This window comes from Silurus meridionalis, chromosome 1 (genome assembly GCF_014805685.1).
Source record: "Silurus meridionalis isolate SWU-2019-XX chromosome 1, ASM1480568v1, whole genome shotgun sequence".
NCBI lineage: Eukaryota > Metazoa > Chordata > Actinopteri > Siluriformes > Siluridae > Silurus > Silurus meridionalis.
The window spans coordinates 24,363,691-24,379,355 of NC_060884.1; the positions used below are offsets into that span (position 1 = coordinate 24,363,691).

At 39.4% G+C, this 15,665-nt stretch overlaps 1 protein-coding gene across 7 annotated transcripts in view; it reads right to left on the reverse strand.

Annotated features, from left to right (window-relative positions):
• The window catches only part of evi5b (ecotropic viral integration site 5b), a 61,529-nt gene that overhangs the window by 44,788 nt on the left and 1,076 nt on the right, over positions 1-15,665 (reverse strand). The window contains exon 1 of one of the 7 annotated variants that reach the window (XM_046855333.1): positions 13,598-13,875. The exons of 1 other annotated variant lie outside the window; for it this stretch is intronic. Coding sequence is in view for 4 of the 6 variants with exons in the window: in XM_046855315.1 (XP_046711271.1) it covers positions 11,011-11,040 (30 nt within the window). In the remaining 2 variants the exon portion in view is untranslated. Of the gene's footprint in view, positions 1-1,574; positions 2,212-11,010; positions 11,169-13,597; positions 13,876-15,665 lie in introns of those variants that run through there. 5 more of the 7 variants (XM_046855315.1, XM_046855348.1, XM_046855357.1 and 2 more) reach the window with 5 other exon arrangements.

Here is a 15,665-nt window from a genome sequence, read left to right on the forward strand (position 1 = left end):
TACAGTAGGCTCGCTTATTGTCTGGGTGCAAACTATAATCAATAACTATTGTTTTGAGCAATCGCATCGAAGCTACGGGATAAGATTAAACGTTCCCCTGAGGTGAAAAATTAGCAGCTCAGGTAACATGGGGCAAGTAGATCTCAGGTTATTGGCGTTTTATTCGTACAGATTAACACAAAAATAGGCAAAGCAAAAATAAGAAAAGAAAATGAACAGCACACTGGGAATATTAATTTCGAGAATATCCCCCTATGATTCCTGATGAATTAATTAATCCAAACAAGTCTGATTCAGCATGGACATCTCATGTCTATGTAGCTAAACCAATCTATACTATAATCAAGTCTAGAGCTGAGCTTCTCAAGCTTCATGTAACAGATCTGCCTAAAATAACACACTGAAAATGAAACATGGCCTACTGCTACACAGCAACTCTAGTCGGTCAAATAATTCTCAAGCATCTACTAAACCGAAGTAATCCGAAGCATAAGAAACATTCTCAGTTGTTGAATATATTACTGGCAGTAGACACTTGTTTTTACCATTAGTTACGATCAGAGATTAGGAGGATAAGACATCCTTCTACCCAACAAATAAAGCCGGAGAGCGCCGCCTCACAAACAGACAATAGAGTTCATGTTAAATCTTCAGTTTAAAAGTAGTACACGTTCTAATCAGTCTTCCAAATTTGTATCACCAGCTGCATGCAAATACGAGGCTAAAACCGTCCTCTAGAAAATCTTAAAATAAATGAAACCCTACAGATACGCCGACACAGCAGGGCAGGATATGTGCTGGTACAGCAGATGTTTCAAGAGGAAGACTGTGTGAATGATCATTTCGCACTGCTTGAAAAGACCCACACGTGTGTGTGCACGGGCATGTCACAGGAAAATAATGCAACATGGAACAAAGTTTTGCTGAGTAGCAGTATTTTAACTGGCCTATTGTACTCCTGGGCTCTAAACACTCATCCTGGTCATGTGATGAATGCATGGATACAACACTTAATGTAACACATCTAACTGAAAGAATTTTGCTCATACACTTACGGCATATTACATTAGCTTTTTATAGTAACTGCATTGCATTATCTGTGTTTATATCCACTGGTATAAATGGCACATGTTTACTTAACATTAACACAATGGTCATTATGAACCAACAGTACAAATGTGGTGTAATCAAAAGATAACACACTAAATGAAAAGTAAAACATGTCCATAACACTCTAGAAAACACGGTTAATATTCATACATGTTACTGAGCTGAGCATTTTTTTCTCTAAGCGGAGTTGCTGAATAAGGATTTCATCAGGACTGAAACAAAAGCAAGCACAGCAAGTTATGAAACAAAAACAGCTGGAAGTCAGCTGGATGTGGACCTTCTAACGCACACCTCCTTTGACGATAAATAGTGCTGTCTGGGGGGTTGGCGTGTACCGTTAACTAAAATCAACATTCTCATGTCCATATAAGAAAAACTTTTATCTAAACTGCTCCCAAACATTTAGGTGCCTTCATGAAAGGTCCAGCATACTTTCAATCCTTTCTGAAGAATTGCATGCTTACCCAAAGATCACCTCCTTCTTCAGCAGGTCACTCTCAAACAATAATTCCATCAAAGCAGTAGGTAAGCTGCATAAAATAAAACCAGTTCTCAAAGAGTCCCGTTCGATCCGGCATGTACTCGCTTAGAATCAAACATCTTACTGGATTTAAGCTGAGGTTCTAGGTATTTGACAGGCACCTGATTGTCACGGTGTCACCTGGGATCAAAGTGCACACACACAGCAAGTGACCTGAGACAGACCGAGTTGATTAGACGATGTGAGCCAGTATCAGCCCTTTTCATATGCGTTAAACTGGTTTCAAAGCTGGAATTAACCTGGCAGAAGAAAGCCCCAAATGACGTCTGTGATGTTACCAGTTAACGCACACATCATGCCGGTAACCCCAGGGGGAAGTCTGTCTCTTTAGTCCTGAGCTGCTCTCATTTGCAAGAAGCACTTCTGCGAATCCAGAGTGAAACGGCTTTCATATCCGGACTGCTGGTGAAAACTACACGTGCTGAGCTTTGTGGTTTTTGTAGAAGGGAGGGGACAAAAAAATAAATAACAAAAAATAAAAAAAGAGAGAGAGGCAAAAGTGCAGGCACAATTGATCCTGACAAACGATGGATATTTTCTAGAGAGACCTTTACCGCTCCCTACACTGTAGTGAGGAAGGAGAGAGGGAGAAAGAAAGTGCAGGAGGTGGGGCATGGACAGGAAGCAAAACAGAGAGAGCAAAGTGCAGTCAGAAGGAGAAGTGAAGGAAACTATGATGCATTAAGCAATTAGCAAGATTTCTAAATAAAGCCTGTGTTCAGATGTACACCACAGGGCTGCAGAATATTAAGAGAGAATATTAGTGGTAATTAAATTTGCACAATAGACTTTTCTGAGCTATAATTGATATTGCACAAAGTGTTTAATCCTTGAAAAGGCTGGGACACGCGAACACGTTTTCCACAGCAAACCTTCATTTAAATCAGCTGCAAAATACATGCCAAGGACCTTCGTTTTACATTTTGCACAAGGCGTCACTATTTTCAGATCGCTAAACCTCCTAACCTAAAATTAGACCCCACATCCAGAATGCAGAAAAGAAACTATGGGAGCGCAAAAGTATCATATCGCAATTTTTTCAGGTTGACTGCAGTCCACAATACAATTTTTTTTTTTTTTATGTTGTTATGCATGACAAATTTTCCAGTAACTGAATAAAGAAACAAATCTAATTTCCCTATTGATAAAACCAGCTCTAACAGGAAATATGGCCTCAAAAAAACAAAAAAAAAAAAAACAAAAGAGTATAACAGGCTACTGAGGAACTTCACCAAAAATCTACAAAAACCCCCAAAACAAATAAATAATAATAATAAATTCTAAAATGAATTGATAGAATGTCTAAAAATGCATCACCTCTACTGTGTTCAGTACATGAAAATGAAGTAAATGGAAAGGTTATTAAGAGGAGAGTGAGAAGTATTTAAATACTTGGTTTACTATTTATTTAAATTATTAAAATATATAAATATATAAAAAATAAATACTTGCCATGCAGCATACGGCTGTGAAATTGTGGTATAAAATATCTGCGTCTATTCATAACGAGGAGCAACTATTTTAACACACCGACTAATAACCAGATTTTGATGAGTGTTATATCTTTGGGCAGCTAAAATGCCAAGGCTTCAATGATGTTTTTTTAGTACCTGCTGGTTTTCTCGCAAGAAAAAGCATTGGTTTTCTCCAGTTGCTTGCTTGTTGGTTAAAAGTGCACCAAAAGTCCCAAACCGGCCAACATTTGTTTTCCCAGTGCCTTTTATATAAAAATCAATCAGTTCATTAGAACAGTTACATTTCTAGGCACCAGCCCTCCAGTGTTCTCAGCCAACTGACAAAATACAATCAAATGTATGGAATCTCCTTTAGAAATATTGAGACTCGCTGAGGCAAGAAAGCTGGATCAATCACAACTGGTTCATGGTTGCATCTTCTAGCATTACAATGATCAAGGCATACATTCAAATTGATGGAAAAATTATTCAATGACCACAGAATCAAGCCGCTGACATGATCATCCCAGTGTTTTGTCCTAAACGCTGTGGACTGAGTTGAAGAAGAGAACATTTTTTGCGCTGTTTTTCTCGGCTCACAGTTTTCCATCAAATCCTACATTTACCAAAAGATCTTGGCTCTCATGTGGCACAAGGGAAAAAAAGTATTCAACCTATTGTTGATCACAAATGTGAATCAAGGTGTTTTCATAGCCATCTTGGACCGGGAGTCTAAGAGTGCTCTCAGGGTTAAAGGGGTGGTGGACTCTTCTCCTAATGAATCATAGAAACACTAGCTAATCACAAACATTCCCCCTATGTGACACAAATCTCCCGACACGCCTCCTCCCACCTTCCTCCCCTCCTCCACATCATAAAGCATGTAACACTTTTTAAAAAAATCTAGATTGGTAGCAGCTGTATGTTAGTTAGTTGGAGGAAATTTGCCAAGAAAATGTACTCAATTTTCAGCATGAAATTAACGCTATATTCGAGGAATGGTGTCATTTTTGCACATGCGAGTTACAAAATAGTGGAAAGGCATGGACACAGCCATGAAAGATTTGTTAGTATGTTAGCCAAATTAATCAAACCCTCACAAAAATGAAGCTAAACCATATTAATACCACAGCATAAACCATACTAATGTGTCTGTGTTGATAGCAAATACTGAGATTTAGAATAAATGAACTCTCCAAAAGTGAAGTGGTATTTTATTTACATTTGACAGTGTGAGGAACCAAGTGCCATAACCTAATACGCTGAACCCAGAGTTGAACAAATGTTCCTGACTTTCCAATCACTAGTATTAAAGTAAACAAGAATCCTGACTGATCCTTGTTGAAAGATTTATGATCAAACTCTTGATGTCACCCAAATAAGGACAGGTTCCCCTTTTGAGTCTGGTTCCTCTCAAGGTTTCTTCCTCATAACATCTAAGGGAGTTTTTCCTTGCCACAGTCGCCATGGCTGCTCATCAGGGATAAATACACACCATTCACCTTGACTGTTGATTTCTGTAAAGCTGCTTTGAGACAATGTCTGTTGTGAAAAGCGCTATACAAATAAACTTGACTTGACTTGATTTCTTGAGATACTCTTACGTATGCATCAACAGTGTGACTTTGTACAATACGTTTGTTTAGATTTTTTTCCACATCAAAACTCCACATATACGTGCTTTGAAATTTCCTAAACTTTGGGTCGGGTGGCAACACAATTACCGGTACTCGAAGATTTCAGACTAAGACCAATTTTATTATATTTTTAGCAGGATGCATGTACAATTTCATGCTTTAAAAAAACTAAAGAAAAAACAATTGGGGTAAAAGGACCATATGCATGTGAATCAGAGTGGAGTAACTAAAATGTTGGCTCAGTACCACAATGTAAAAGGGAGTGTTTCTGTCTCCCAGCCCCCTTTATAACCCTAAAGGCCTGAGAGCCACAGCTGTTACTAGTCTGGAGTGCATTTACACAGCTGTTTTGAAAGTGTGCACCCACACAGACAGACTCTAACACACACACACACACACACACACACACACAGAAGAACTTCAATAGTGCACCTACTGCTTTTCACTAGGAGTGTGGCTTCTTACATTAGAAAATCCATGCTGGCATTTATGATGACCGGGCTTAAAAACCAAACTGTAAGCCTAAACATGTTCATGATATAAATGTGTGTACAAATAGGTATATTTACATAACCCTTAACATGTATAAATGATCTTGGCAAGCTTTAACACCATCACAGCACTTAATGGGGGAACTTTAGCTTAGCTCAGCACTTCATACAACATAACTGGCACAATAAATAACGGCATCAAACACTCTCGTGGGAACTGAAGCTTCAGATGGACCCAAACTGCATCTGAAATCACTTGTTCGCTAAACCGTATATAGTGCATGGCCGTTGAGTTCATTATATAGGAAGAAGGAAATGAAAATAAGGAGGAATGTTGAGGACAAATCGATCCTGAACGTTAAACCTAACCTAAATTGATATCTGCAGTAGGTTATTTTGTGACATGTTCATTCATCATTATGTTTACTATATAAAAATACATTACAATTATCTAAACTAAAAAAAATAAAAATAAAATAATCACATTTCAAGTATATGAACATGCATCATGTACAGAACATGTTGGGTTTCCTGTGAGTGTCCTCAAGCTAAACTTCATCAAATCCACTCAGTTTTGCTTATCCTGACTTTCAATCACTAGTATTAAAGTAAACAATTATCTTGACTAAACTTTCTTTCGGCTTCTCCCGTTAGGGGTCGCCACAGCGGATCATCCGCATGTTTGATTTGGCCCATGTTTTTACGCTGGATGCCCTTCATAACGCAACCCTCCCCATTTATCCGGGCTTGGGACCGGCACTAAGAGTGGCAGGGGTTGGTTCGAACCCAGGCCGCAGCGGTAAAAGCGTCGCATCCTAACCACTAGACCACCAGGGAACCTTAAACAAGTATCTTGACTGATCCTTGATTACTTGACATACTCTTATGTATGCATCAACACTATGAAATGGACAGGACTTTTTATAGTACACTATATAGAAGAAAGAGAGAGATTTCATACTCGTATTTCATCATTTCATCTCCAGCTAATCATTTAATAATCCTATATTATACTTGTACTTGGGTCTATCAAAAAAAAATCGAAATGTTCCTGACTGACGTAGATTCTATCAACTGATGTAAGAAAATGGCTTTCAATAAATGTAGTCACTTAACATCTAACTAGTCAACAGTATCCATTCAGTATTGGAGAGACTGGTTCTGGGATCTAATCTCATACATTAAACGTGATTATTTTACACTAAAAAATCATTTTAATCGCAACAGATCTACATTCAAAGAATGGCAACCCAGACCTGATGGCAACAAGAAAAACCTCATGAGATGATATGAGGAAGAAACCTTAAGATGACAGACAAAAACTCAAAGTGTTAAAGCAAACAGCTGTAGAAGAGTCAAAACAAACAGTACTCAAGTGGGTTAAAACGAAGTTTGGGCACTTTGTGATTAACTGATTACAGCAGCAGTTTCTCTAAAAATAATTTGATGCTATCTGGGGGAAAAAAACAGTCCATATTTTTCTTTGATCTTAACAAAGAGTTTTGTGCATAATAATAAAGTCAATCATATGCAACAATGTTTTTCATATGGCAAATTCTGGAAATTGGGCAGCCATCATACATTAGGTGGTGCCAGGTTCTCTTTGTGTGTTAGCCAGGAGTGTGTTTTATTTTCCATTTTTCTCCTGGGTGGAGGAATAGTCATTATTATGAGGTCTGAAGCTACAGTAATAACCCACCTGGTGCTGATACATTCACTAACTCAGCAGATAACCAACTAGGGTGACGCTGAAGCGTAATAACAGAGAGATACCGCTGTACTTCAGCAAATGATCGCAGGAACAAAGCCTGTGGTTAAAGTTAGGCGGCTGCAGGGACACACACCTTCACATCTAACCCTGTGCAGAAAAACAGGAAACACTAACTTAAACGATTAGAAATACACCCTGAGCTTGACCCTGTTTCCAAAGTCAAGGACGCCGTGACATATTTTCCAACTCTGATAAGCAATCGCTTTCGCTGAAGCAGGAAAATAAAGTGATTTTGGAATTTAGCTGAAAGCTAAATCATCGTGATAAGTGATAACTCAGACAGCAGTATAAAGAGGTGAGCAGGCTACAAACAAAGTTGTCATTAAGGCAGCTGACAAACTACTGGATATTTAAAGAGGATAAACAGGTCCTGCTTTCTTATCAGGTTTAAAGAAAAACTCCACCCTGAAACACATGAAACATGTTTATATTAAAATATTTGTGATGTGTTGGTTGGTATTTGCTGTATGTTCGCTAGTCAGCAGTCTTTGGTAATTGATGTCAGCAGGACAATGCTTGTACATTTCTATTCAACTTCAAGAAAGTCAGGTTTTTCTGTTGGCTGTGAAAAAGAAAACAGCTTCATGATGTTTAGTCATAACATAATAATGTTAATGTTAAAGTAGTAGACAGAAAACACTGAACTCAAATATCAAGTCAATTTTATGCACATTGACACAAATCCAAGTATGTATGTATGTATGTATACACACATATATATAATTATTTTTTATTTTTTATTTCCCCTCCTAAATTGACTCGATACAAACCACTATACAAAACAGCAGCACTGAAAAACAGAAGCCTATCTAGTTAGCAATCTACAATGTGACAAGAACAGTGACGTTGATGACGATATTAGCATGAAACTTGAAGCTAAGGAACCCGATCCGCTTGAGTAAAGTGTACAGATAAGAAGGTGAGAGATTTGGAAAGACCGGTACACCAACGCGCAACTGCATTTCTCTCGAAAACGGAAAATAAAATCGATTTCTTTCTCAGATATCTTTATTACTGTATGATGAAAACCTTTCAGTGGATTTCTTTTCATGCTGTTGTTCAGGTGTGATGAAATAAACAGAGAGCAGTGTTATTTGGGCAAAATCATGCCAGGTGATTTGGGGATTTTTTTTTTTTTCACTGCAGCACTGATATAAAAATCCCCCTGCTGGTTGTTATGAATTTCGCTCCAGCTGTCCAAATAAGCTATACAATGGGAAACCTGCTGCCTCAAAACATACACCTTTTAACAGATCAATATACACAGGAACAACCTAGTGGACTTTCCCCAGATATGAACACAGATATAACTGCGCTGACATAATCTACCTGCAAAAAAAAAAAAGTGTGAGCATCTATTTTGGGCCAAACAATCAACTCTGAAGTAAATGAGGATTATTTGTGAGCTAGCACAGCAGTCAGATGGTTTAGCCATCTGACACTCAGCTAAATTAATCAATACCATGCCCTGCTCAGCTTACAACTTGGCAACACACCAGGAAAACAAAGTAGAGGCTTATTTCTGCAAAGTCTCTCATACAAACACTAGAGACTTTTATACAAAGACTAGAGCAATTACTATAGACAGACAAGTGCATTTTTTCCCCATTGTTACAAAACTGCCATATCAATTTTTGCCACGAAGGAGGTACATTGTAGTGGCATAAGAAAGGAAATACGCAAGTTCAAATTCCAGTCGGTCACTGTTAGGCGCTCTAGTAAGCCCCTTAATCCTCCACTTACATTCTTGGATTGCATTCTGCCTCACTTAGAAGTCACTTTGGATAAAAGTGTCTGACAAATGAATATATGTAGCTGACAGGCCCTTAATGAGAGCTAAATATGTGCTGTGAGATTGCTGACCAACATGAAGAATAATCAGCATAACGCATGCCTGCACAGTGTAGCCTCAGATCTCTTTCTTGGTGGAAAAGTGAAAAACTTGCTGCTGTAGCCCAATCACCTCAAGGTCTGGTGTATTGTGTCTGCTCATCACTCTTTTATACTGGTTATCTGAGTTACTGTAGTCTTTCTGTTAACTCAAATCAGACTGACCATTCTCTGTCCAGTGAGACAGTTTTGCATGAAGAATTACGCTCTCCTGAAAAACCAGCTTGAGCAACAAAAAGCAATGTTAATAACTACGTCATGTGACACACAAGTGCAAGCGCTGTTCACTTTGAAACTCATACAACCAATTCCGAAAGACAGTCAGATGCTGTGTAACATGTAATAAAAACATCATTAAATGATTTGCAAACCTTTATTTTATTCACAGTAGAACATATAAAGCTTATAAAATGTGTTAACTGAGGAAGAGTACCATTTTAAGGAAAAGGGAAAAGAGCGAGAATCAATATCGGATGCCCGTGATCATGAGGCCCTCAGGCAGCACTAACAGAAATCACTGCATGGTCTCCAAAAACATCCAGGAATCACTGTCTGTGAATACAGTTAATCATGTCATCCACAAATGCAGGCCCATCATGTGAAGAAAAAAATATATATAAACATGAGCCAAAAACACAGCCATCTATTGTGGGACAATCCGCATTTAAAGTTGAGTGAGGCAAAGTGGAAAAATGTTCTGGTGTCAAACAAATCAAAATGTTTAATTCTTTTCAGAAACCATAAATGCCACATCCATCTGGCTGGTATGAGAGCTCATTAAAAAAAAAAAAAAGCCTGCATCTCTAATGGTATGGTGATGCATTATTGCATATGGAATGGACAGCTTGCACATCTGTAAAGGCACATCAATGCTGAAAGGCATATGCTGGTTTTAGAGCGACATCCATCCAAATGGCGCATTTTTCAGGAAAGGCATTGTATATTTCAGCAAGACAACGCTAAACCGTATACTGCATCTATTTCAACAGAATGGTGATGCAGTATAAATGAAATGAACTCAGTTGAACTCACTTGTTGAAAGGAAAGAGCTTTCACCGAGTCAAAACATCTGGCGCATCATGAAATGAAAAACATAACAAAGAAGACCCAGGAGTTTGGAGCAGCTAGAATCAAGTTTCAAACATAAATGGGGAAACATTCCTCTCTCAAAACTCCAGCAACTGGTCTCCTCAGTTCCCAGATGTATATATATATATATATATATATATATATATATATATATATATATATATATATATATATATATATATATATTGTTGTTAATTGAAGAGGGCATGCTACACAGTGGGTCCTTTTTTTTGTGCTCCAGCCATCAAATTCAAAATTACCTTATTTGTTCCTTAAAATGTTGAATTTTATCAGTTTAGAAATTCGATTTGTTTTCTATGTTCTATTGTGGGTTATAAGATTTGCAAATTACTGCAATTACTGCGTATTTTATTATTACATTTTACACAGCATCCCAAATGTATTTATTTTTTTATTTTTTTAGACGTGGGGTTGTAAAAGAACCGATATAATAATAACAAAAATGCGCTTTCCAATAAGTGCTTTATGATGAAAGATGAACGCAAATGCAGAGGGTTACAACTGAATCGAGACTGAAACCAGATCAATGTTGTTTAGGCACCTATTAACAACTGCACTTAGATTCGAACCACACAAAATGTTCCAAGTGTGAAACCCACACCAGATCACACCCCGTCTTGTTTTATTCCTTATTTAAATAGAAGGAAGTCTCACACTATTATTACAGGTGAACATTCTTTGGGTGGGTTTGCTAGAAAAATGGTGCTTTGATCTACCTGCCCTCTATGTGCCATGTTTAATTCAGATAACTGACAGAAAAAAAACTCTATCAAAAAAAGCATATAGGTGCAACACCTTCCCTGAGCTTTGATGCACAGCAGGACAACCTTCTATAGAATGAGCACAGCTCAGCCTATCATCTCTTTCTGCCTTATCACTATACTCTAACACTTCCCTACACTGAATGCTCTATCATTTCATTATATCATTCACCTAGCTTAGCCATATCCTACTCACAAACACACACACAACCAAGCAAATGAAAAACAGTTTCTCCTGTACTCACAAAGGGTCTTCCCACAAGGCCAGACGGCATTTGCTCCACAATTATGTGTGACTAAAAGCTCTGATTTGCAGCTGCACTCTTTGTTATGGAATGAGAGTCTTCTAGCATGCTGCGTTCATTAACGTTGTCCTCTGTTCAAACCTGCTGGATGCAGAAATGCCCTCCATCACAAGTGGAGTCTTAATCTCAGCATGGAGCAGAAATCCAGGGTGCAGAGACAGTGTTCGTGCATTGGTTTAAAGAGTGAGGCAAAGACACTGGCAGAATACTAAATGAGAGAGCATGGTGAATATGTAGCCCCTTTCCCATGAAAGGCAAAGTACAGCACCCGGGACAGTGGAATGAGCAACGTGAGAACGGCCAAAGCATTTGTTTTTTAAGGAAGCCAAGACTGGCAATAGACAATAAACTGTAGAATGGCACTAAAGGCACATTGTCTCAATACCAGTTTGCTGTAATCATGCCTACTCTGGCTGCTGCTGACATTTTAGAAACGTTTATGACATCTACAAATTTGAATCAGCCAACATGCTGTTGCTCTTTTCCTCCTTCCTGGCACGAATGAATGATTTTTTTTTTTTTCCTTCGTATTTCATGGTCACATGGCAAGGTGGAGAGCAAGAGAATTTCAATCAGTTCACCCTGTCAGGCACACATTCAACATGCATTGTAGAAAAGAGCTCGAAGACAGGGACGTGGTGAGAGACAGGGTGAGAAGCAGACCGGTGGAGAATTCACACCAATATACACAGATATGAGAGAAAAATATTGAAAGAGAAAATTATCATGGGCACATGCTTTAGCCATAGAGAGAAGAGACCGACTTCAGGTGCTGCTTGTGTTCAAATTAAGAAATCGGATACTACAGACACTACCTATTTAAGATGCTTGGAAAAGGGTTTTTGTTTAAAAAGCACACACACACACACACACACACACACACACACACACACACACACACACACACAGGCATCTGACTGGACAAGTACAGACAAGACAAGCTCTTCTGTGTGGCCTCCAAATGCTCCTCTTCAAATCACGAACACAAAGACAACAGAACCAAATGTAACAACTGCTAACACACACACACACACACACACACACACACACGGATCAATATGTTTAAACTCTGCCAACTCTTTCTTCCCTGCTTGGCTCTAATAGGCAAGTCTGATTCCACTCTAATCCACATATAACCACTAGGCACACACTTTATATGACAACAAATGCTCAAATTGACAAAGGATTAACTCAGCACTAAGCCCTCGGAGCAGAACACGATTAGAAAAATCCCACCAGAGACTGGATTCAAAATAGGGAAATCATCACTTTTGTTCCCTGAGGTTTCCACAGACAGAAAGAGTTGACATTTTTAGCTTTACTTCATTTTTGAGTTATTAAGGTTTGGATGAAACCCATTTAATTCAAGAGCCCAGTCAACCAGGCTAATAAATATCAGTACTCAATATACTTTTTATAGTGTTCGGTTCTTCGCTTTCACTGCTGTAAGGAATCTATCATACACCCCCAAAGCTATGCTGAACAGTCCACTGGTCATCCTCAGACACCTCTTTAAGATCTACTGATTTACTCCTAAAACTGAGTGTAATTTTCCCCATCAGCGTCACCATCTGATTTCTAAATGACCAGCCTGGTTTCAGCGAGCTGCTCAAATCTATAAGAAGTTCAACACATGCCTACAAAACAATCTGATTCAAAGGCACGGTGTTCCACCTCACAGTGTCACTTCACATCTCCAGACTGATGTTCATCCCATGTTAGTGTATATTCCTTTTGCACTTTTTCCCCTCATACGTTCATGCCAAAAACACACAGATGGTTGGACAGGATGAATGAACATGTGCTCTGTGATGGACTGGTATTCCATTCTGGTTGTGTTAATGCTTCACTTCTGCCTGCATCACCAGCCCTGTGATCAGCTTTGATACACCTAAACAGGACCAAATGGTTCCTGAAGATGGATGAGTAAGTGATGTAAACAGACAACAACAAAAAATGAATAGGTAGTATAGAAAACAGTAAACAGACCAAATCAACAGCAGATACACTTGCAGTCAGACAAGACAGATATAGTATACACTTAATTGGTCCCCAAGGAGAAATGCAGACACACACACACACACACACACACACTATAAAAATCTGGGCTTATGCAGATCTAATCAGTTAAACTAGTCTGTTTTTAGCCCTGACCATGTCACTGTGGAGCATTAATACACCATATTCCGGTATAAACAACACGAGGTTCAAATGCATGTGTTCAAGCAGGAAGAAAAAAAAAAGAAACACTCCAATGTGCAGCGTATTGGTACTTTCGAGCCATTACAGTGGAGAAACCGAGCACGTGAGGTGTGAACGCGTTCCTGAATGGCGTGTAGATGAAGCACAGTAAAGCTGCATCAGGTGTAAAGAGCAAGTCTTTCGGAAATCTAACATCTCCAGCTCCTCTGTGGAACAACAGGCAGCCATGCCCCCACCTCCCTCTGAGCTACAAGAGCGCAGCCTAGCCAAGGGGAAAAAACCTCAACCAACAACAACACAGCTCCAGCAGATTTTTTTTTTTTACCTTGGAAGCTTTTATGGTCAATCCTGTCCTTTAGCTAAACATTAACTTCCCCTGGAGCGAAGTGCACTGGCATTATCTCGCGCAGGGCGGACCGGGTGGGATTGCACCGTCCCAAACGAGACGTCAACGGGCGCGTTTCACACCGGCCACAGCTTCAACAATATCCATGGAGCTCAAGCAAGCTTGCTAGGCAGGAACCGGAGTGTGTATGCATGCATTCGTATGTGCACACACAGCACCGACAAATGGGCCACACACACGTCACTGCGCTGGAGCTAAACGCGCATGCGCGTCGTTTTTTTTTTGTTTTGTTTTTTTTTTTTTTTTTTTTTCTTCCAGACTAATGCTGCCATCTGCTGTGTGTTCAAATAGCTCAAGATTCAGCATACATCGATCAGGCATAACATTTTGACTACACACCTAATATTGTGTTGCTGCTAAAACAGTGACCCCTCAAGCGTTAATAGCTTTAACTTCTTCAGACCACACTTACCAGCCTTCGCTCCCCACATGCATCAATGATCCTTCGTAGCCCATGACCCTGTCGCTGGGTTCACCACTGTTCCTTCTTTGGACCACTTTTGATACCAAGGCCCTTAACCCTCTGTGCTCCAGGGGCACTGCATCATGGCTGACCCTGTGCTCTGACCCCTGATTCCTAACATCCTTGGGATATGCGAAAAAAAATGTACTGTTCTGTAATAAATATGTGGCAAGTAGAAAGCCACCCCCCCTCCCGAATACAATATAAACTGTCATTTTGTGCATTGCTGTTGCTCTTATGTAGACCTCACACACTATTTGTCCCTCTGATTCCACTTACACACACCTTAGATGTTCGACTCCTGTAATGATTCAAGTGTGACATGAGGATGTACTGTATATGAAATTTAGAAGTATCTAAAACGATAGAAACCTTACTGTTCATGTATTTGGCAGAATCTCCCTTTTCCATTCAAACCTCTCCACCACCACTGGTAAAACCAAAGAGCTGTCAAAGAACGTCAGGGACAAGATTGTAGACCTGCACAAGGCTGGAATGGGCTACAATAACGTCAGCAAAAAGCTTGGTGAGAAAGAGACCACTGTTGGCGCGATAAATCAAAAATGGAAGAAACACAAGATAAGTTGATTGCCCTCGCTCTAGAGCTCCATGCAAAATCTCACCACATGGGGTAAGGATGATTCTGAGAAAGGCGAGGGATCAGCCCAGATTTACACTGGAGGAGCTTGTTAATGATTTCAAGGGAGATGGGACAACAATCACCAAGAAAACCATTGTTAACACACCAAGGCCCCTCCGCTCAAAAATGCACATGAACAGGCCTGTCTGAAGTCTGCTGATGAACGCCTGAATGATTCAGAGAAGGCTTGGGAGAATGTGATGTGGTCATATGATACTAAAATTGAGCTCTTTGGCATCAACTCGACTTGCTGTGTTTGAAGGCAGAAAAATGCTGAATATGACCACAAGAACACCATCCCTGTTGTCAAACATGGAGAAGGAAACATTCTGCTTCTCTGCTAAGGGTACAGGAAGACTTCACCACATGAATGGGGCCATGCACTGTAGAATCTTGGATGAGAACCTCCTGGCCTTGAAGATGGGTACTGGACGGGTCTTCCTGCATGACAATGACCAAAAGTATATGGCCAAGGCAACAATCTGATGGTCTTGTAGCCCATTCCAGCCTTAGGCAGGTCTATAATCTTGTCCCTGACATCCTTTGACAGCTCTTTGGTCTTTCCCATGGTGGTGAAGAGGTTTGAATAGAATAGGTTGATTTTGTGACGGGTACTTTCCTAAAAGGAGAGGAGTAATTTGGGTCTGTGGGAGTTGGAATTTTTGCTGGTCAAATATCAAATATTTAATTCACCTGATCAAATACAAATTAATCTATAACCTTTTTATTAATGTTTTTTGTTTATTAATTTTTTTAATATTCTGTCTCTCTGTTAAAATAATCCTACCATAAACATTTTTGACTGTTCATTTCTTTGTAAGGTGGTAAACTTACACAATCAGCAGGGGCGAAAGAAGGAAACTAATGTAGATATTTAAAGAAAG